This window comes from Schistocerca piceifrons, chromosome 11 (assembly GCF_021461385.2).
Source record: "Schistocerca piceifrons isolate TAMUIC-IGC-003096 chromosome 11, iqSchPice1.1, whole genome shotgun sequence".
Classification (NCBI taxonomy): domain Eukaryota; kingdom Metazoa; phylum Arthropoda; class Insecta; order Orthoptera; family Acrididae; genus Schistocerca; species Schistocerca piceifrons.
Genome location: NC_060148.1, coordinates 164,162,725 through 164,187,228, shown reverse-complemented (window position 1 = coordinate 164,187,228; position 24,504 = coordinate 164,162,725). Strand labels below are relative to the sequence as shown.

General features: G+C 38.4%; 1 protein-coding gene across 9 annotated transcripts in view; it reads left to right on the top strand.

The window, feature by feature from the left end:
* Positions 1-24,504, top strand: part of LOC124720259 (zinc finger protein 543-like) — a 140,657-nt gene that overhangs the window by 10,865 nt on the left and 105,288 nt on the right. For 4 of the 9 annotated variants that reach the window (XM_047245579.1, XM_047245577.1, XM_047245578.1 and 1 more), the window contains 2 exons: positions 7,182-7,356; positions 15,647-15,715. In XM_047245579.1, coding sequence (XP_047101535.1) covers positions 7,315-7,356; positions 15,647-15,715 — 111 coding nt within the window. In that variant the 5' untranslated portion in view covers positions 7,182-7,314. Of the gene's footprint in view, positions 1-7,181; positions 7,357-15,646; positions 17,119-17,433; positions 17,567-18,885; positions 18,950-24,504 lie in introns of those variants that run through there. The other 5 variants (XR_007006098.1, XM_047245582.1, XR_007006097.1 and 2 more) reach the window with 5 other exon arrangements.

Sequence of the window (24,504 nt, the reverse complement as noted above, 5' to 3'; positions counted from 1 at the left end):
CCTGCAGCGCTGTACAATCGACTCCTGTCTGCTATCGACCTGGGCGTCGTATACTAATATCTATGTTTATGGGATCGTGGATATCTTACATCCCCACCCTAAAAATCTTCTTTGTAGCCACAGGCGAAAAAGAGTAATAGGAAAAAATCATCACACAGCATATAAATGAAAATGAGGAACATTTGGTTCTAGTTCACATATTGAAAGTTACAACGTATCACAAATAATACCCTATTGACTCCGGAAGCAAACTGCCACTACACAATCATCATACAGCATCAATCTATCTTAATTAACATAGCATGCTAAAAATTTTTTACAAACTTATCTTACATTCAATTACCAAAAATCTTCACTTTCAAAGATTTGTATTGATTGTTAACTACATATTTGTTACTGGTTAAGTCTATTATAACTAGCTACAGCAAAGACAAGAAAACAAACTAGTTGAATGGCAGCTACCCCTTTGGTATGCCGTCCTTCCAGCAGAGTTCCTGCCGTCCATACTACTATCACTCTAATTTATAACTCACTTGGTCAACACACACTAAAGTAAAGGAAGAAATTCACAACTTATTCATTGGAGTCTTTAACAGAAGCAAATCCACTATATGAATATTTATTATTCATTACGCAGTGCCAGAATACTGCTTCTAAAGCTCGATGTAAGTACAACCGTACTTGACTCTGATAGCTAATTGGATACATGAATTTCTCATTACTCATACCTCAGATCAACATGTATACCTACAAATAACTTGCAAACAGATATTGCTCATGTCCTAAATGACATACTTCAATACTTCAAACATCTCATACTTCATACACTTCATTACACATAACTCCCTTAACTTAACAGCAGCTTCGACTGCAAATAAATTTATATTTATCTTCAACCTACATCAATCCTCCTTATTCTCTGCAATAACTACATAAAAATACTACTCCAGGCTCCTTGGGCTCTCTGTACATAATATTTCACGTCATTCATTCGAACAAGTATCTCCTCATGTATTTGTTTCATTATATGCCTTCCTATTTGCTAGCTGATACATTACTTCGATTCTCTTACACTTGGTTGATCTTTTCATGCCCCATAAAACAACTCTATAAGATTACACAAACTCTTGTTTGACCACCACATTTTATAAACACTGGCTTTCTGATCTGGTTCTCATTTTATTACTTCTGGCACTAGTAACTTTGTAATGTGCTGACACTAAACTGATTTTTAACTTATTGATTCTTTAACATCTCACACTCTAAATCAACAGTAACTACTTATCCTTATTTTAAATCAACTATAAATGTGCTACATCATTTCTGACTGAATTATTCGGACGACCACTACCTATTCTAACTATTACACACTAACTTTCTTAACCCAAGGGTAGAGAAAGATGGTAGAGGAGTGAAACTTGAAATAGAAATAAAGTCTCACCCGGCTGGGAGTGTACCAGTCGCCACTTGGTATACCAGCAAAAGAGTTGCTGGCTCCCTACACCTACTCTGCTCTACTCTATCACCTGGGTTGCCCTTATCTTTATGTGGATAGTATCTCTTTATATTCTCAACATGTTCTTTACCATGAGCTCTTTTTGTTTGCACATATTCCGGTTCAACTGTGTTTGGGTGATCAATTCTTGTGATTCTATATGGTCCTTTATAAACATGGTTAAATTTATGTATCTCAGAATTTATTTTCTTCGATTTGGCATGCACTTTCACTTGCACCAGATCCCCCACTTGGTAAGTTATTAGCTTCACCAATTTATCATGTCTCTCCTGTCCCCTCTTTGCTTCATACTCAGTTCCACTAACTCTAATTTCTTCTCCCATGTTATGTAAATTCCAGGTGGATAATCTAATAGCTCACGAAACACACTATCAGGTTCTTGGTTAAGTAAGATCTCACGTGGTGCAAATCCCGTTGAGTCATGTGGGAGATGATTCCTGATACGTTCAAATTCTCCTAGGTACTCCTTCCATGACCCATGCTTCCTGTGACAGTACGTCCTACATAAACGGTTTAATTCCTTCGATCGTTCGGTCGGATTGGAGGCCTGTCTATATCTTGAGATTGCAATTGGTTCTATCTGATGCCTATCTAGCATTTCTTTGCTTTTTTCCTTGAATTCTTCATTTCCTATCGACATCTCTTCTATACACTTGTTGATTTCTTTATTTCCTTTGGACATATCTTCTAAACACTTGATGATTTCTTTCTGTCCTTTCTTGATTTCTTCATTTCCTTTCCTGATTTCTTGGAGCATCTTAAATATTGTTAACTGCGATTCTCCATCCTCTAGACTCAATTCTTTTCCAATAGGTTTTACTGGTGTCTCATGGTAACCGGTTGAATGACCCAATGGGCTGTACATAGAGATTCCACAATTACCAATTCCTGACTCATCCTTGTCCTCCTGCCCTATCTCCATTGTTCTAACTACCTCCTCCACAACCTTTTTTTGTTTCAATTCAGGACCCATTCTCAACTATTCACTATGCACTGATAAGAAAAATAAAATAATATCCTTGTAACCCAAACACTCACTAGTTAGATAAAAATTAACTCACTAGTTAGCTAAAAATTAAATAATACTTCACTGCATTAGGTTAACCCAGACTGTAAAAATAGACCTCTCCATTGAACACCATAAATGACAGAAACCTATCCAGATCAAACGTCAGTGACTGCTTTTATACACAAAATCTCAAAGTAACATACACACAACTTAAGACATATAAACATGTAGTTTACAATAAATAATGCAAATGAGACACTATTCTGTGCTGTACAGTATGAAAACGCGCGCATATTAGCATACCATGCTTCAGAGCAAATTCGCAAAAAAAAGTTAAAAAATATTGTTTTATATTTTCTGCAATTGACAAATTTAATTTGAAGGTCCTTCCGAGCTCTGAAGGTAGTGCAATATTAATTAGTCTCGTGCCAGCAAATCGTCCTCACTCACCCCTCGACGCTCGTCGAAGTCGCGCTGCTAGTCGTGTTGGCGTTGGCTCCTCCGTCGAGGCAGCTGTCAGGTGAAGCGTCGTTGTAGCTGGTGTGGTGCCGTGTTCACTGTTTAAGTCTTGGTGAATCGCGCTGACGCAGTCTCGTAGTTTGGTGGTTGGCGACGGGATGGAGCTGCTGTCACGTATTTCATTGATCGGCGGGTAGGTGGCACAGACGTTATTTATTTCGAGGGTTCGCCATTAGATGTGGAACTCCTCGTCGTCATTGTTTCTATTTCAGCCACTTGGCTCCGCTGTAGTCACTGGTCAGTGTGGTACATCTCCGCTATCTAAATGCTTGCTGTCGCGGCGTGTGGACCTTCTTCACTGCTTCAGATGCTTAGGTTAGCCGCTCACAGAGTCTGGGTGACGTCATCCAACAATTAAGCGACAGTCAACACTCGCAAATGCAGTAACAGTTTATTAGTCCATATCAAATTGAGCGATTTACACCGTTCAAAAGATAATTTCGGATACAAAGTCATTTGAAAACATGCTCTTGATACTTTCGTAACGGAATTTTGGCTGGTTCACTCGTGGTTATGCACAACCATGCCTTTTCTTAGAGTATGAACTTTACAGCAATTCACACAGGTTTTCCTGTCCATACTCCAATTCATTGTTTATTAACACTACTCTTGTCACTTCAACTCGTAAAAACAAATTGTTTACCGTTTCTCAGTCACTTCTGCACTTATTGTCTTTTAAAGTCACTTTTGCACTTATTGTCTTTTAAAGTCACTTTTGCACTGTATTGTCTAAATAATGTGCTTTGTCCCCGCGATTTCTAATTTCACCATAAATGTCACACTGTTTCTAGTTGGAATACTATAATTTTAGTCACGGCAACGACAATACCAAATGTCTTTCCACTGAAACGAAAAATTGAGGTCAATAAACCATTGTTCGGATCCGAAGATTGCGACTGTCCTTTTCACGGGAGCGAAGATAAAACAACCCCTTATAATTCCTTTACTGGATTTTGTGTAATTTATCGAAACCGCCAAACAGTTAATTATTATGATTATATGACCATGTGCTTAATGGATGAAAGGTTATCGGTTTTTCTGCTGTGGTTTTGGGGGTATTTCAACGGAGTGCGGCTGTTCCGAGACTGGATAGTGGAATGATTGAAACTTTGTCTATTATTAAGGACCATAAAAGTTGCGATGTACTAACTGATATATATTTCCTACTAACACACAAATTCTGAGGCAGTTGCTACCTTCGCCTTACACGTCTAATTACAGTTATATCTTTTATTGGTTGCTGATTTTCAGTACTTCGTCACACGCAATGCTGATGGTTAACATTCACAACAATCCTCACTGCAAATCCATGGTTGTTGTTGGCCGATGCGAAACGTGTAATTCGGCACTTGTCACTTTCTGTTTCATATCGGTATTAGTGAGGGTCAACCCCACGACGATCAGGGGAACGTGCTCACTCGTCATACTCCGGTGAATTTTACCTTTTACAACTCACTCGACCACCATTCTTGCCTGTCTCTCCCGCACTACTCACTCGTCACTCTCCAGTACTACTCACTCGACACTAAGTTCACTGCCTCCTGCAGCGCTCGACAATCGATTCCTGTTTGCTATCGACCTGGGTGTCGGATACTAATATCTATGTTCGTGGGATTGTGGATCCCTTACATCCTAATGATGTTATTGGGAAACCTTACACTTTTTGTTTGTACCTAAATTTTCATTTGCTTTTCAATGTTCTCCTTCGTTTCTTTGCACTGTGCTCAGTGTATGGACTGAAAAGCATTAGGGATAGATTACAATCCTGTCTAACTCCCTTCTGAACTATTGCTACCCTTTCTTATTCTTTGCCTCTTGTAACAGTAGTCTGGTTTCTGTACAAATTGTGAATAATCTATCATTCCCTGTATTATAACCCCATTACCTGTGGAATTTCAAAGTGTGTAGCCGAATCAACATTGTCAAAACCTTCTATGTCTACAAATATTATAAACACAGGTTATGTAAGTCATATAATCATTATTATCTTGCATTATCCTTCATTTCTCTGGAATCCAAAGTGATCTTCCCTGAAGTCAGCTTCACCCAGTTTTCCCATTATTCTGGAAATGATTTGTGTCAGTATTTGTAACTGTGACTTACAAAACTGATGATTTGGCAGTATACGCACCTCTTGGAATCTACGTGCTTTGGAAATCGAGTTATTACATTCTTCTTGAAGTTTAAGGATATTTCATCTGTCTCATATACCTTGTATACCAGGTGGAAACGTTTCACCATCACTTGCTTTCTCAATGATCTCAATAATTCTAAGGCACTGTTTTCTACTCTGAGGGCCTAGTCTTAGGTGTTTCAGTGCTCTGTCAGTCATCTCACACTGTCGTATCTCCCATTTCATCAACATTTACTTCCTCTTTTTTCATGTAATAATATTTTCAAATTCATTTCCCTTGTGCAGACCTTCTGTAAGTTTCCTTCACCTTCCACCTTTCGGCTTTCTGTTCTTTTCTTAGCACAGGCTTGCTATCTGAGTTCTTGATATTCATGCAAATGCTTCTCTTTTCTCCAAAAGTATTTTTAATTTTCCTATAAGTGGCCTCTATCTTTAGCCTAGTCATTCATTCTTCAGAGCATATTAAAAATGGAAACACACTATAACAAATAATCACAAAGATATTGTATATATTGCCATCAGATATATGTTGCTGCAGATCACCCACAGGGTGAGTGTGCTATTGTTTAGTGCATAACACACGTAAAATGCACTTACAATGGAATTAATTCCCAAAAAGGTATCTTGCAGAAAGTGAGTGAAGGGAAATCGTAACTAGGAACAGCATATATTATTTTCAAATAAAGAAAACCATTGATTTTACAGACTTTCACTAACCATTTCAAATACATTAAAAAGAGCTAACACAAGCTAGATAATTATATGATGTATAACCTCAGTACATGTTCATGTGAGGTGACATGGTATTTAGTTGTATTACATTCAGTTATTTATACCTCTAGTTTGTGAAACACTGTTCATGAATAATCTTCTGTTCTCCTCACAAATTTGATTTCTGTGCTCTATAACTTATTTCTAAGATCATTATTTATCCTGTTATTCTTTTCCCTAAACATCCACTCCTGTGAATAAGAATTGATGGACTCATAAGTTTATGAAATTTTAGTCTTGTTTATTGCCTAGTGTTAATTCTTTTTTTATGTTGTAGTGGTGTCACGCATATTTCTAAATCCAGCTGGTTTCACACTTTTGATCTTATGGTGTTTGTTGGAGGGTACATCAGGCTTCTCTAACTTTCCTGCCCTTTCTTGTTTCATTAGGTAAAGCTGCACAGAAAGAATAACTTTATATGAGTTCTCACATCTCCAGTGGTAGGAGGGACATCTTGCCAGCCCATTATAACTGCAGAGGGGTGAGGAGCAGTGAAGAGAAGCCTTCCCACAGTGCTGATGTGTTAGCCGCAGTTTGTGTCTTGCACATATACAAAAGCAGAAGTGACACACATGGATATATTCTCAGTGCTCGGAGGGACAAGGGGGATAGTTAGTTCCAATTTCCTCTGCTGCTGTCACCAACAGTAAAATGGGTCTTCTTTTCATTGACAGAGCAGTGCATAATACTGTGCAAACCAGTGAAGTGCATGATAGAGGGCACAGGATTGAAAGTGCTATGGCCCTTGTGGGCTACATGAACATTGTTGAGGACCACTTGCATTTGTTCATGCTTGATGTCTTCAACAGTGATGGCACCTTCCATGAGGATACATGTCTGTGTGACAAGAAAAGCCTGATAGGGAACTCACATTGTTGTATTGGCACCCAATGTAGTATATGTGTGGTACTGTCGATACTAGTTCTGTGCCTACAAAACACCAGTCTGTAATTTATGGGAATTGCAAGATGTGCATAGGCTTTTGGTGCCACCTGCTTCCATAAACATACTAAGGCTAAGTCAAATCCATACCCTACAGAATTGCTGCCATATCACATTCCAGAACTGGACCAACACACTATTAAGCAGATGGTCAAGATGTCTGAACTTATCAGTGTATTTCCCACTTCTGTGTGTGAGGAAGGCTGTCACCATTTCTTGAAATTTTGCTGTTATTTTGTGTTGTTCCATTCTGAAGATGCTGTCCTAACATTTGGCATGGTATTTTTCAGTGTGCTGGTCCTAATTGCTGTTGCAGATAAACATGAACTGTATTTAGTGTAACGTCAGTAAATAGAAGTGGTCACTATTACGTTGAGCTGCTGCTCTCAGGAAACAAAAAACAGAAGGTGTGTAGATGGCAAAATGGAGGAGAAGCAAGAGTGTTACTCTGCTTCAAAGAGCGTGGTGAGTTTCTCCATTTGCTCGACGATTTCATCCATAATTTGTATATAATGTACTCTTGAATTTTTGTTATCATAATCTTCAGCCCGGAGACTGTTTTGCTGTCTCTCCACGGTATTATATCCTGTGCAAGTATCTTCGTTTCTGCAAAACTACTACACTCTACATCCATTCCAACCTGTTTATTATATTCATGCTTTAGTCTCCCTCTAAATTTGCCAACCTCACACCTACCTCTGTTACCAAAGTGATGATTCTATGATGCTTCGGGATGCTTCCTATCATCCAGTGCCTCCTTTTGGTGAAACTGTGCCTGAAATTTCATTTCTTCTCAATTCATCCTGTACCCCCTGATTAGTTGTCCAGTCTACCCCTCTAATTTTCTAATTCAAGCTTATTGTATAACACCACATTTCCAAAGCTTCAATTCCTTTCTTGTCTCTACTGCATATCATCCACATTTCACCTTCTTATATGGCTCTTGTGTTGTTGTGGTCTTCAGTCCTGAGACTGGTTTCATGGAGCTCTCCATGCTACTCTATCCTGTGCAAGCTTCTTCATCTCCCAGTACCTTCTGCAACCTACATCCTTCTGCATCTGCTGAGTGTATTCATCTCTTGGTCTCCGTATACGATTTTTACCCTCCATGCTGCCCTCCAATACTAAATTGGTGATCCCTTGATGCCTCAGAACATGTCCTATCAACCAATCCCTTCCTCTAGTCAAGTTGTGTCCCAAACTTCTCTTCTGCCCAATTCTATTCAATACCTCCTCATTAGTTATGTGATCTACCCATCTAATCTTCAGAATTTGTCTGTAGCTTCTGTTCTCTTCTTGTCTAAACTATTTATCGTTCATGTTTCACTTCCATACAGGGCTACACTCTATACAAATACTTTCAGAAATGACTTCCTGACACTTAAATCTATACTTGATGTAAACAAATTTCTCTTCTTCCGAAACGCTTTCCTTGCCATTGCCAGTCTACTTTTTATATGCTCTCTATTTCGACCATCGTCAGTTATTTTGCTCCCCAAATAGCAAAACTCATTTGCTACTTCAAGTGTCTCATTTCCTGATCTAATTCTCTCAGCATCATCTGATTTAATTCAACTACATACCATTATCCTCGTTTTGCTTTTGTTGATAGGCATCTTATATTCTCCTTTCAAGACACTGTCCATTCCGTTCAAGTGCTCTTGTAGGTTTTTTGCTGCCTCTGACAGAATTACAATGTCATCGGCGAACCTCAAAATTTTTGTTTCTTCTTGATGGATTCTAATTCCTACTCCAAATTTTTCTTTTGTTTCCTTTACTGCTTGCTCAATATACAGATCAAATAACATTGGGGATAAGCTACAACCCTGTCTTACTCCCTTCCCAACCACTGCTTCCCATTCATGCCCTTTGACTCTTATAACTTCCATCTGGTTTCTGTGTAAATTTTCTAGATTTTACCACTGCCACCTTCAGAATTTGAAAGAGAGTATTCGTGTTGAAATTTTAAAAAGCTTTCTCTAAGTCTACAAATCCTAGAAATATAGGTTTGCTTTTCCTTAATCTATCTTCTAAGATAAGTGGTAGGGTCAGTGTTGCCTCACGTGTTCCAACATTTCTACGGAATCCAAACTGATCTTCCCCAAGATTGGCTTCTACCAGTTTTCCATTCGTCTGTAAAGAATTCATGTTAGTATTTTGCAGCCATGACTTATTAAACTGATAGTTTGGTAATTTTCACTTCTGTCAACACCTGCTTCCTTTGGTATTGGAATTATTATATTCTTCTTGAAGTCTAAGGGTATTATGCCTGTCTCATACATCTTGCTCACCAGATGGAAGAGTTTTGTCAGGACTGGCTCTCCCAAGGCTGTCAGGAGTTCTAATGGAATGCTGTTTACTCCCAGGGCCTTTTTTTGACCTAGCTGTTTCATTGACTTGTCAAACTTGTCACACTGTACCCTATCTCCCATTTCATATTTATCTACATCCTCTTCCATTTCCATAATATTGCCCTCCAGTATATCACCCTTGTATAGACCCTCTCTATACTCCTTCCAGATATCTGCTTTCTATTCATTACTTAGGACTGGTTTTCCACCTGAGCTCTTGATATTCATGCAAATGGTTCTCTTTTCTCCAAAGGTCTCTTTTCTCCAAAGGTCTCTTTGATTTTCCTGTAGGTAGTATCTATGTTACCCCTAGTTATATATGCCTCTACATCCTTTCATTTGTCCTTTAGCCATTCTGTTACCGAAGAATTTATACTATCCCTTGTCTTTCCACCTACTTGATCCTCTGCTGCTTTAACTATTTCATCACTCGAAGGTACCCATTCTTCTTCTACTCTATTTCTTTCGTCCATTCCTGTCAATCATTCCCTAATGCTCTCTCAGAAACTCTCTGCAACCTCTGGTTCTGTCAGTTTATCCAGGTCCCATTTACTTCAATTCCCAGTTTTTTGCAGTTTCTTCAGTTTTAATCTACAGTTCATAACCAACAGGTTGTGGTCAGAGTCCACATCTGCCCCTGGAAATGTCTTACAATTTAAAACCTGGTTCCTAAATCTCTGTCTTACCATTATATAATTTATCTGTAACTTTCCAGTATCTCCAGGCCTCTTCCATGTACACAAACTTCTTTCATGATTCTTGAACCAAGTGTTAGCTGTGATTAATTTATGCTCTGTGCAAAGTTCTACCAGGTGGCTTCGTCTTTCATTCCTTACCCCCATTCCATATTCATCTACTACATTTCCTTCCCTTCCTTTTCCTACTATTGAATTCCAGTCACCCATGACTAATAAATTTTTGTCTCTTCACTATCTGAATAATTTCTTGTACCTCCTCATACATTTCATCTATCTCTTCATCTTCTGTGGAGCTAGTTGGCATATAAATCTGTACTACTGTGGTAGGCATGAGCTTCATGTCTATCTTGGCCACAATAATGCATTCTCTATGCTGTTTGTAGTAGCTTACTCGCACTCGTATTTTTTTTATTCATTATTAAACCTACTCCTGCATTACCGCTATTTGATTTTGTATTTATAACCCTGTATTCACCTGACCGGAAGTCTTGTTCCTCCTGCCACTGAACTAATTCCCACTATCTCTAACTTTAACCTATCCATTTCTCTTTTTAAATTTTCTAACCTACCTGCTCGATTAAGGGACCTGACACTCCACGCTCCAATCCATAGAATGGCAGTTTTCTTTCTCCTGATAATGAGATAGCCTTCAGAAAAAAACCTTCAGAAATGAGTTCCTAACATTTGAATTTGTATTGATATCAAAATTTTTTTCTTTTTGAGATATACTTTGCTTTTGTATATTTACATTTTATATCATCTCTGCTTTAACCATTGTCAATTATTCTGTTGCCCAAATAGAAAAACCCATTCACTGCTCTTAGTGAAGATATGCAAATATTTTAATATATTATTCTCCAAGTAAAACCAAGGAAAAAAGTTCATATAAACATAGGTCCACAAACGTTTAGTTACAGTGTTACGGCTAATAAAAGATTTTGCCTGAAATTTAGCAACTTCGCCAATATGAAGCCATCACAAAACAGTACAAGGTTAAAGTAAAGTACGATTTCCATTTATATTGTTGTTATTGATATGGTGAATCTAATAAAACATGCCCCAGATGTGTATCTGCAATAGTTTTCCATAACATCCAGAGAAGCAAAGTTGTAATTTCATAAAGTTTTTAATTTATTAACTACTTTGTCCAATTTGTTTTTTAAATTTTTGACAACTGCAAAAAGTTTTCAGCAGAAGTTGTAGAGAATTTAATTTCAGAAAAATGATGGTAGTAATGTTAACTGAAACTCTATGAATGTGTCAGATAATCTGCTTTTATTAATACCATAGCACATGTGATTCATGTTAAACAAGAACAAAATTTCAGTGTTATGGATGTTGTACAGTGTGCGTGCAATTTCATATTACATTTCACAATAAATGTTCAAAAATCTCTCTACCTTGTTCAATGCATTTAGCTGCACATGTATGAATAGATTATAAATGCTAGGTAGAGAACCTGTCTCCCGTAACATTCGAAATACACTGCTAATGGTTCGCACATTTAGAATCTTCAGAGTTGGATAATGTACATGATATTTGTTAACTGCAACTGTAGCATTATCATCACATTAACCATAAATAAACACCATATCAGCATATTCATCTGTTGTAAATTTGAAAGGCATCCCTATTTCATGAATAATCTACTAACTACAACAGTTACTATGTTATATCACTTAACTACACTGTTATTAGTTCTTTCACTTAATAATACAGAAAACTAACTCGTTTCAAGGTTAGGAAATGACTGAAACAACTCACTAACGGTTGCCAACAGAGACATAAATGTTTCTACATTCTTAATGGAAAGTAAACAAATTTACTTATATAATTATCTTTGTTTCTCTAGATGTTCTGGAAAACTACTGCAGATGTATGTCTGGGACATGTTTTATTAGACTCACCAGACCCATAACAACAAAATAAATGGAAATTGTGCTTTACTTTAACCTCGTAGTTTTGCGATGGCTTCATATTAGCGAAGTTGCTAAATTTCAGGTAAAATCATTTGTTAGTCATAGCTCCATAACAAAACATTTGTGGACCTATGTTTATATGAACTTTTTTCTTTAGTTTTACTTGGAGAATAACATATTAAAATATTTGGATATCTTTGTGAATCACCCTGCATTTTACAACTGACAAATTCAGAACTTTAAAAACTGTATTCCTATTATTGCTGTGAAAAGCATTCTTTAAATAGTATATCTGGGAACTTGATTTATATTATGCTTTTAAAAATGTTAATTAAACAGAAAAAATTAAACTATTCAATATCTTGAGTATATTTACTGTGATCACTTGCTTTATCACATATTACTAGTACAACAGCATTGTTATGAAATAATTATTCTGTTGGCGGAGTTGGCTGACTTGTGCTAGCTACTTTCGAAATTATCATGATTCCAGATTTTAATGATTTTTCATTTTGCATGAGAGGCACATTAGAGCTACACATCCTTCAATTCCAACAATGAGTGCCCTTCATCTGTGAACTTTACTTTGTTAAAATATTGTATTGTATTCAATATTCTTGCAGTATCACAGAAAGAAAATAATTTTTATTATTCATCAGTTTGAATAGCTTTTTCCTTTGGTGGTTTGTATAAACTTGAAATTAATTCTGCAGGCATGGAAGTGGGGTCCACACATTAATGATAGGTTTGAAACTTCATTGTGGATTAAAACCATGTTTCAGACTGGGATTGAAAAATAAAACCTTGGCTCATTGACTGAGCTATGCATTCACAACTCACTTCTGGACCCCCATTTAGGGAAATCATGGAAGACCTGCCGGCACTGAAATGGAAGGTGACAGGGATAAGACTGAAATACTGTATTCATTATTCCAGAATTTTTGACCATGGAAGATCATAATATGACTTTGCTATCAATCATTGCACACACAGAGACATCAATATGTCAGACATTGAGATAACTGATGGAATGTAAAATAAATTAAAATCATTCAACAGTTTAAGGGCATCTGCACCAAATGACATGCCTCTGAGGTTCAGCAGAGATCACGTAAAAGAACATGCTCCCCTCCAAGCATTATTTTATCGTAGGTCATGGGAACAATAAACAGTAACAAGCCACTGGAAAAAAAGCACAGGTCATTCCTGTTTATGAGATTATTTGACAGGAGCACATAATATGAGCTTATGTCACTGATATCAGCCACTTACTGGATTATGGAACATGTTCTGTGTTCACTTATTACATTTTTGGAAGATAAAAGTCTCCTCTATAAAAACCAGCATGAGTCCTGTACCCAGAGATCTTATGAAACTCAGCTTACTTTGTTCGTCCATGAGACCCAGAGCAGTATGGACGTTGTTGCCCAGGTCGAGATGTATTCTTCAAATTCTGGAAACCGTTCAGCTTACTGAGTGTGAGACAGGGTTGTAGCCTATCCCCGATGTTATTCACTCTGTATACTGGGCAAGCAGTAAAAGAAACAAAAGAAAAATTCGGAGTAGGAATTAAAATCCATGGAAGAAATAAAAATCTTGAGGCTCACCGATGACACTGTAATTCTGTCAGAGACAGCAAAGGACGTGGAAGAGCAGCTGAATGGAATAGACAGTGTCTTGAAAGGAGGATATAAGATGAACATCAACAAAAGCAAAACGAGGATGATGGAATGTAGTTGAATTAAATCAGGTGATGCTGTGAGAATTAGATTGGGAAATGAGATGCTTAAAGTAGTAAATGAGTTTTGCTATTTGGGGAGCAAAATAACTGATGATGGTCGAAATAGAGAGGATATAAAATGTAGACTGGCAATGGCAAGGAAAGTGTTTCTGTAGAAGAGAAATTTGTTAATATCGAGTATAGAAGTCGTTTCTGAAAGTATTTGTATGGAGTGTAGCCATGTATGGAAGTGAAACATGGATGATAAATAGTTTGGACAAGAAGAGAATAGAAGCTTTCGAAATGTGGTGCTACAGAAGAATGCTGAAGATTAGATGGGTAGATCACATAACTAATGAGGAGGTATTGAATAGAATTGGAGAGAAGAGAAATTTGTGGCACAACTTGACTAGAAAAAGGAATTGGTTGGTAGGGCGTATTCTGAGGCATCAAGGGATCACCAATTTAGTATTGTAGGACAGCGTGGAGGGTAAAAATCGTATAGGGAGATCAAGAGATGGATACACTGTACAGATTCGGAAGGATGTGGGCTGCAGTAGGTACTGGGAGATGAAGAAGCTTGCACAGGAGAGAGTAGCATGGAGAGGTGCATCAAACCAGTCTCTGGACTGAAGACCACAACAACAACAACAAGATGAGATTTGTGACTGGATTCATGACTTTCCAGGAGATAGAACTTAATGAGTTGGTTTTAACAGGACGAACTCAACAAAACTTGATGGTAATTTCTGAAGTACAAGAAGGAAGTGTTATAGGGTCATTACTGTTTATAATATACATAAATGATCTAATCTAAGCTGGTTTTAAAAATTAAAGCAATAAACTAAAATTTTGCAGGGTTGTGTTTCGTTTGCTACAAAACAGTATAATCAGGTGATAGTAAAGTAGAAACAATATAAAGAATACAGAACGTAAACAACTGCAACATGCGTAATCATAGACAAAAATATTATTCATTTTTTTACAATTTAAGAGGTTTATTCACACATTCCAACAACGGGTTAATGTGCTCCGTATTGGGTGTGACCAATTCTGGTAGCAATACAGGCCTGACAAATGATGGCACGTGCAATCTCATGTTGAGGCAGGAATGCCCATTCTTCCTGCAGTGCTGCTTACAAGTCTTGGAGAGTGGTTGGTGGGTGCTTATCATGATGCAACCCATGCCCCTACTGCATCTGAGATGTGCTCTATGGGATTCAAATCGTGATGGCAGGCAGGCCACACCATGCGTGCAATATCTTCCGTTTCCAGGGAATCTTCAGCCACCCTTGCTCTGTGAGGTCAAGCATTATCGTCCTGCAATGTGAAATCTGGGCCCACAGCACTGTGCAACATCTGCACGTGAGATCCCAAGATCTCATCATGATACCTGACAGCAGTTAAACCTTGCTGATGTAATTATACAATTTCATGAAGTAGTGTTTGTTTGGTCGACATACACCAGCCCACACCGTTAGGCATCATCCTCGATATCAGTCTCTTTCCACAGTGGTTGGGTCCCAAAATTGTATTCCATGTTCTCTCCAGATGTGATTCCATTCAGAATCACTGTTCAGACCAAATTGGGACTCGTATAAAAGGAAAATTGGCCCACTCTTCGACCATCCAACTGGCATGTTGATGGCTCCACTCTAGATGTTCCCTTCTATGAAGACACGTCAGAAGCACATACAGCAGGTCTCCAACAATAAAGGGCACTCTGCCAAAGCCTTCTGTAAGCCATTTGCTTCACTACTACACGTCCAGTAGATACTGATAGATCAGATGCCAGTTGCTGTGCTGTTAAGGCGTACTGTTGTGCTCGTACAGCCAAATTGCGGTTCTGTCTTTCTGATGTTACACATGGTTGGCCCTGCCCTGGTCTTCAGAATACAATTTTGATCTCTATAAACTGTTGCAACATCCAAAAAACAACAGAACCATTCACATTAAGCCCTGGGCCACATCAGTTTGCGACTGTTCTGCTTCCATTCTTCCCATTTTTTTTCCCCTGTTGTGTAACATATTGACTGTATTAATGCAAGCTGTTCACTTGGTATGTAGGTGGAGAACTTCCTCTTCGTGAGCCGCACAGGTGTGAAAGAAGAACCCAAGGAAGCTACAGATGAAGAGGTAATTTTCCTTGAATTTGGAGCTAAGAAAGGGGTCATTCCATGCCGTGTGTTCTAGGGATCACCCACTCAGGTAATTTAGATAACATTCAACATTTGTGAGTAGGTTTGCTAAACCAACCGAAGGAAGACGTACGTATTTCTATCCCAAAAATTTTAATACTTGGTGCATAAAAGCCTCTTAAGTCAGGGGTGACAAAAATTTGTGATGACATTTCAAAAGTTTTGGGTAAGTTTGAATTGGTTTTTCAGTAATTATTAGTAGTAAAGCAGTGAAGTTTGGCAAGTTGAAAGTGTGAATTTTCATTCTCCATCACAGTGTACACTGATTTGAAACTTCTGGTGTATAAAAACTGTCACACACCAGGACTTGAACCTGGGACTTTTGTCTTTCACAGACAGCATAGGAGAGGGATAGTGGCAGAAGTACAGCTGTAAGGGGTGATCGTTAATGATACTCAGGTGCTGAACACTAACTCATGAAAGACAAATATTCCAGGTTCAAATCTTGGTCCAACACACAGATTTAATCTGCCAGAAAATTGGCAGGATGATCTCACAGTTTGTACTGCACAAAATTTGTACTGTAAAAAGTTTTTAAGTTTCCTGTTATCTGATCCCTAGTTTTAGTTCAAGGGCCAAAGTTATCAGTAAATTTTTTTGTGACAAAATTTCTCTCAAGTTTAGGAAACTTGAGCTCTTCACATGATTAGTTTAGCAACCTGTGCTATTGTGAAACTGTTATATTGTAGAGTGTTTATAACATATGCAAGTTTGATCACTTCTTGGTTTATACTTCCTGAAATATGTGAGGCTGAAGTTTATAAAACAAAAATTTAAAACTGATTTACACTTAAACCCTTCTGTCTTAAAATGGACATCTGAGCCATGCTTACTGTGGCAAAAGTTTGAAAGAGAATTTGTTTTTCTACAAAATATTAAATTTCTGTTATTTCCTTCTCCCTCTGTAAGATCTAAAATATCCAGAAAGTTTCTCAATCAAATCACCATTGTGGAGTGTTATGAGCTCACAGTTTTTTGGCAAGCAGTAGCAAATGCATATGCAGATTTGGAATATCTAGAATGAAAATTGAACATCAGGATTATTCTGTAGTTATTAAACTTTTTGGATCCTAAGAAAAAAGTAATTGACTGTTAAGATATTTATCAGATGTTATTTTTACAGGTTACATTTCACACTGTTGCTTTGATTTATGTTCCTTCACCATGACCTTCATCTTCTAGGATTTGTAGAGTGTAAAATGGCTTTTGCTCACTAAGGATTTCTGTATTTTATAAGTCTAGTTCTATATTATAATCCTGAGATATATCTGTCTGGCTAAACTAGTGTATAAAACATATAACCAACATAGGCACTGTTAAAAGATGTGAAATATAGTAAAACTCTGTGATTACAAAAAAAATAAAAAATAAAAAAATGATAGGAGTATTTGTGTTTTTTTATCATACACTTTTGTTATGTTGATATCTGTTGGCTCTGTCAGCATCAGTCAAGAGATGATAAGGACAGAGTTAATGCTGAAGGTAGAGTAGGAGAAAGAGAAATGAATAGTGTGGTTAATAATTAGGACAGGAGGGGAAAATCTTTGGTACCAATAAGTATTTGTCAATGAAAAAAAAATAAATGAAATGATCATATGGCATTGTCAGCTGGGAGGTCCCATTGGGTTCGGCCACCAAGTGCAAGTCTTATTTCAGTTGGCGCCACATTGGGCGACTTGCAGCCAATGATGAGGGTGAAACGATGATGAGGACAACACAACACCCAGTCCATGAGTAGAGAAAGTCTCCAAACCGGCCAGGAATGGAGCCCTGGCCCATTGCATGGGAGGTAAGCACATTACCACCCAGCTAAGCAGGTGGACATTTGGCAATGAAACAAAGTGGACATACATTGCAGTAATTGTGCAGAGATGAAGGGGATTGCCTTGAAAAGGTGCATCATACCAGTCTTTGGACTGAAGACAATGACAAGAATAATAATAACAAGAAGAGCAGAAACATCTTTCAGCAATATAATGATAGTGTACTATCATTATCAGTATGAGTAGATTAGTGTTCATTATAATTTGTTATTATACAGGGTGTTTATAATTAAACTTTCATCACTTGTGAGGGCGGCTATGAAAAATGAGTGAATGTAGGACAGTGAAACCTTATGGACCATTTGTATGGACATGCGGAAGAAAAATAATAAGTGAACCATTGAAAGAAATAAATTTTAATTTACACTTGACTGGCTAACTTTTGTTAATTGCACAATCTGTTAATTGTGTACCATGTTTACATTCCAGGTTAAAAATATTGCTTAATGTGATCACTGTCTGCATCCACGACATCCTGGAATCACACTAGAGATACTATTTCATAGCAGCTCTTTTGAATGGTGATCCATAAAATGTTCAGATGTCACAACACAGCTCATGCACTACATGAAGACTGCACATTGCAGCCAGCATTTTCAGCCATGATAACAGTAACTTCTTAACAATTTGCAGTGCAACTGATAGTTGGTCTCTCCCAGGAACACTTCCTAAGTTACCAGTTAATTTGAACTTATGAATCATGTTCATCAACCCCAGTATGGAAAGAAGATTTCTCCATATTCCCTTAATGCAGTGATACTCACGAAGAGCAGCCTCACTATTGCTGTTGTTGTGATAAAACACCTTAATGAGTAAGGCCCTGCTCACCTTGTTGAGACCTATGTTGTCTGCCTGCAACTGTACTGTACATTAACCTTTGTGTTTCTACCCTACAGTGCCATGCTATCACCAGTGTCTAATGGCAGGTAATGACACTAACACTTCTAACAATGCAAATCCTGCAGTGCACAGTTTGAACATCATTCCTATAAAGTTGGGTACTCGTACAGTAAACATTTTTCTGTCTACACTGCCTCAAGTAATGGGAGTTTAATTAAAACGCACCTGTGCATTAGGAGGATGCCAGCACTCACTCCTTCTGCCCACTAATGTATAATTTTACGTGTTCCATGTGCCACAAGGTTCATTTTCATCAGATTTGGTGGAACATGATGACTGGACAAATGAGTGAATACTGCCATTGCTTCTCACAAAAAATGTATCAGGTTATTGCATGTGTTTGATCATTTCAGATGACTGATTTTGTTTTGTATATTTGTTGAAGGTTGGCACTTTGAAGCAGCTTTCTGTACCAGTGTGAGGTGCATAGTAAAGAGAAAATTGATGAAGTACGTTGATTCTGACTGTAACTAGTTTGTAAATCTTAGTTGTACAAACAGAGAGAGAGAGAGAGAGAGAGAGAGAGAGAGAGAGAGAGTGAGTGAGGAAAGTTGGGGGGGGGGGGGGGGAGGGGAGGGAGCAGTGATGTTAGTAGCAATTTCTAGTATCCAGTCAATCACTATTAGTTGCTTTAAACAGTTTTTAAATACAGAACACTCCTTATAATCCATTTTCAGACTATCCATACACAGTTTACCAATTTGTGAGTCTGGAATATTCTGTTGTTATTTGTATGGATATTTCCATTTAGAATACAAATTTCTAGTTGTGAAGACATAGCTGACAAATACATCTGGGGGTCGTCAAATGACAGTGTCTATGAACCAGGATTTGAACAGCTAAATTATGAGGATATACTGAATAGTGTGTTTTGTAGATGAAAAGGGTGAAGAAGGCCAATCAGCCAACCTGTTAATGTGCATACCTTGGAATTGAAATGTGTGGGTCTGTTGAGAGTATGCAGGACAAAAGTGATTCCCCTCAATGAGTGTCATGACCCTCTGGGACAGGCTGTTCCAACCAAGCTCCAGGGAGCTGGAGCACTCACTGCGGCAGCTCAGAGCCCGTGTGGAGGGGGAAAGCGAACTCGCTGCCCCCTGGCCGCGTGCAGCCACAACTGACGCAATAATCTGTGTTCAGTGACAGCTATGATTAGCCGCAGGAGCCCTGTACCTCTATTGGAGGATACCTTTCTATTCATTGAGAAGGATGGTCGTCCGCAGTGTCTTGTATGTCATAAAGTAATTAATTCTGCGAAGAGGTACAATATACAACGACATTATACACGTCTTCACGCAGCGGACTATGATAAGGTAGAAGGCATTGCACGCAGAGAACTGGTGGCCAGGCTTAAGAACGACATACCAGGAGATGTTAAGTTTAGAAACGGTTTCGTAATACGAAGGGTATCAAAGCATGCAACATAGTTCGTGGTCTGTAATGCATTTATAATTTTCAGGTGAATGAGAGCGGAGAAAACACTACTGAGTCTGCAATTCGAGCAAGCTACAGGGTGGCTCACATCATTGCAACAAGTGGCAAGCCGTTTTCGGTGGGACCACTCGTAAAATCGTGCATGGTAGCCGTTGCAGAATGTTTGTTTCCAAGGGAGGTGCAGGCAATTGAAGGGGTTTGCCTGTCGAAGCAAACAATGTCTCGTTGAATCCTGGACATGGCAGCGGATTTAGAGACACAGCTGAGGAAAAAGGCGGAGAGCTTTGTTGCATTTTCGCTAGTGCTTGACGAAAGCACCTACATATCGGAATGTGCTCAGCTTGCAGTTTTTGTGCGTGGTGTCGACATGGAGCTGCAAGTAACTGAAGAACTCTTGGATGTGGTACCACTCGATTACACTGCAACAGGACATGACATTTTTGAAGCTGTTTGTGAATCAGTGGACAATGTGAATTTGCCGTGGGATAAGCTCCATTCTGTAGCGACAGACGGCGCACCACAAATGATCAGGTGTCACCAAGGTTATGCTTCTCATTTGAAAAATAAACTCAGGGACGAATTCGGGAAAGACATTTTGATTCTTCATTGTTTTATTCACCAAGAGGCACTGTGCGCTGAAACAATAGAGCTAGGTGGCGTTATGAAAGATGTCGTGAAGTGTGTGAATTTTGTGCGGCGTCACGGTATGAATCATCGCCAATCCAAAGGATTCCTGAAAGATATGGAAGCGGAGTATGGGGATATACCTTACCACAGTACAGTTCGTTGGCTGAGTCGGGGAAAAGTTCTTGATGTTTTCTTTGCCATTCGTGAGGAAATAACCCTTTTTCTGGAAATGAAAGGGGAAGAAATGCATTGTCTGAAAGATATAAAATGGATATCAGAGCTGGCGTTCCTAGCTGACATAACTATACATCTAAATAATGTAAATCTGTCATTGCAGGGCAAAGGGCAGCTAATCGTTGACATGCACAACCAGATCAGAGAGTTCATGCAAAAGTTACGTTTATTTGAGATGCATATGAATAATGGACATTTAACGTTCTTCAATCATCTTGCTTCTTAAAAACTACCTGAAGGTACTACTTTTGGCGATTACCAAACAAAGTTAAAGCAGCTCATCGTGTCGTTTGAAACACGATTCCGAGACCTCACTAGTTTGGAAGTGGAACTTAAGGTGTTCAGCACTCCTTTTTCAGTTTCCCCCGATGACTTGTCATCATTTCATTTGGAGATTATTGATTAGCAAAATTCAACTTTGTTGAAAGACAGGTGCTACAACACGTTGGATTTGTCATGATGGTATCGTTCATTACAGCAAAAAACATTTCCCAAGTATTGTTGTGAGCAGCTTTTCTCAGCAATGAAAGGAGTAAAAAGTAAGGAACGATCGTTTCTTCAGGATGCAACAATGAAGGCCATCCTCCGCATTAATGCTGTGAACGCTTTGACGCCTGATATTTTTGATCTTGTAATGAAAAGAAAAGTCAAGCTACAGAGGCCCAATAAATTTAGTATGCAATTTCTTGTAAAACAGTTGTTTCTTATTTATTTCCTGAACATCGTATTTCCTAGTGTAGCATGTCACTACGTCTTAGCAGCTAAGAGTATGAGGTTGTCGATCTTGTAAGACGCAGCTGGCACATCAAAACGCTTGCCTTGCCGCCTGCCTCAGCCTGCCATGCCACCTGCCGGTGTGCCGGCCCACTTGAATGGTCACAGCGAGTGACACGGCTCCCTGGAGCAGGGAGCGCTCTGTGGCTCACAACGGAGCCGACGAGCTGGAACAGCCTGCTCTGGGAAATGACAACCACACAGTAAAAATGTGACACGGAAACAAAATAAATAAATAAAAATGGTTATTGTAGCTGGTAGTGAACTGGAAGCAAGTGATACAAATTACAGTGAGTTTCAAGGGTAATTTTTTACACAAGTTTCCAGTTTCCAGGAGGTAACATGTGTGATGCAGAGGGATTTCAAATGTGAAATGTAACATGTTTTGTAAATGCAGTAATAATACCTCCTGGTAAAACGCACATGTATTTTGTGTTATCCATGTTTTACTGTTACCCACACAGTCTTGGGTCCAGTTTAACCTGGGTAATTGACACTGTTAATGATCCACAGCTGAACAAAAACTTCAAAATTAATTCACTGATTGTGAATTCCTTATCAGCTGTCAGAGTGAAGATGACTACTCACAGTAAGGAAGAAATCCAGGGTCAAGTGCTGTTGAAGCACAAATTTTCATATGTTGCTGTTGAGTAGTAAATCTATAAGTAATAGAGCTGATGTCAAGGAATTCACAATCATTGAATTGGTTTTGAAGTATATTTATTATTAATAGTCACATTCATGCTCAGACTGCCAATAATAAAATTCCTATTATGTCAGTAATGCACAAAGACTTAAGACTCAAATATAAGGATGTGTTTACATGGGCCACATTTTATAGCAACGTGTGACTGCAGCCATGACATTGCAGCTATGTAGATCAATACATAGCAATATTCCACTATGGGAGGACTGTATTGCTGATGAATCCAGTTGCTGTGGTAATTGCCAAAATATTTCTGAGATGCTGCCTGTGTTGTCCACCAAGTCCGAGGAATGTATTGTATTGTCAGGCTACATTTCTCTCTGTCCTTGTCTGTGAATGCTCCTCTCTCACTCTCAGCCTTGCTGCTTCATTCTTATACCGATAATGCTACAGTGCCAAGTTGCATAATCCCAGTGGTGAAACAGTATTATTTTGCTTCAGTTTGAAAGATGGAATATGTATCTACAGGCACTTGATTTGTTTGTTGTTACAGTACTAGAAATATGCAAATGGGACAATCACAAATTTCAAAATGATGGAGCACATCAGTCAGTCATTCTTTCCTTTCAGGCTTTGTTAAAGCACTATTTCACGGTTACAGTAGATGTTCTGGTAGGTCAGTGCCCTGTTGTTTGGGCTTATATCACAATTCATTAGTTCACTCAAACTGTGACAGAAGCCTGAACAACAGGGCACTGACATACTAGAGCATATATTGAAATCATGAAATAGTGCATTGATAATGGCTAGGCACTAGTGAAAATCTAGATTTGCTTTAATAAAACCTGAAAGACAGGGTGACTGTTTGCTGTGCTCCAACATTTTGAAAGTCATATCACAGCCATTGAGTGCATTCCACATTCCTAATGGAAGGTAACTTGACAACCATGAATTCTAGAATCAGAGTTATGCTACTCAGAAAGTAAGATATACACTCTAAAGGGAAAACAAGACACCACAAGGAAATCGTGCAAATGGGACAGAAATTGGCGTCAGTAAGACACTCATCCATCTCTATGCCTTATGCAAGCAGTTATCTGGCTTGGTATTGATTGATAGAGTTGTTGGATGTCCTTCTGAGTGATATTGTGCCAGATTCTGCCCAGTTGGTATATTGTATCATCAAAATCTTGAGCTAGTTGGATGGTCCTGCCCATAGTGCTTCAAACATCCACAGCTGGGAGAGATCTGGCAACTTTACTGGCCAAGGTAGGATTTGACAAGAATGAAGACAAACAGTAGAAACTCTCACCATGTGTGGGCAGCATATTGTAGGATGGCTTACTATGAGATGAAATGGCACCCCAAACCATCACTCCTTACTGTTGGGCCACATGGCGGGTGATAGATTGGTACCCACACTGTCTGGAGCATCTTCAGATGCATATCTGTTGGTCATCAAGGCTCAATTTGAAGCAGGTCTCTTCAATTGATCTCTGCAATTTATTCACTTTCCACATTTATTCTTTCCACATTTATTCTTTCCACATTTTCCTTTAATGCTTGCTTGATGTACAGGTTTAATAACATTATGAATAGGCTACAACCCTGTCTTACTCCTCTCTCAACCACTGCTTCCATGTCAAGTTCTTTGGCTCTTATAACTGCAGTCTGTCTTCTGGACAAGTTCTAAATAACATTATGCTCCTTTATTTTATCCCTGCTACATTCTGAATTTTCAAAGATTAAATAATTTGTGTCAGTATTTGGCAAGCATGATTTATTAAACTCATAGTTCAGGACTAGTCATGTCTCATGGAACTTGCCATGTTTGACGATCAATTTATTACATTCTTTTTGATGTCTGAGGCTATTTCGTCTATCTCATGTATATGTAACTAGCTAGAATAGTGTGGCTCTCCCAAGAATATCAATATTGTTTAGAGAATTGCATCTATTCTATTTCAGGGACCTTCTTTCAACTTATATCTGTCAGTGCCCTGTCAATCTTCACACAGTATCACATCTTCCCTTTTGTCTTAAGCTAATGCCTCTTCACTTTTAATAATGTTGTATTCAAGTTAATTTTGTTTTACATATTTCTTTCAACTATCACATTTTCCTTCTTTGCTTAGTCTGTTTAATTTTTCCACAGGCCGCATCCATCTTTCCCATAGTTATTTATGCTACTACATTCTTTCATTTCTTGTCTAGTCATTCCTTCTTTGCCATTAAACATTTCCTGTCAATCTCATTTTAGACTTCTGTTTTTCCCTTTTGTCTGTATTT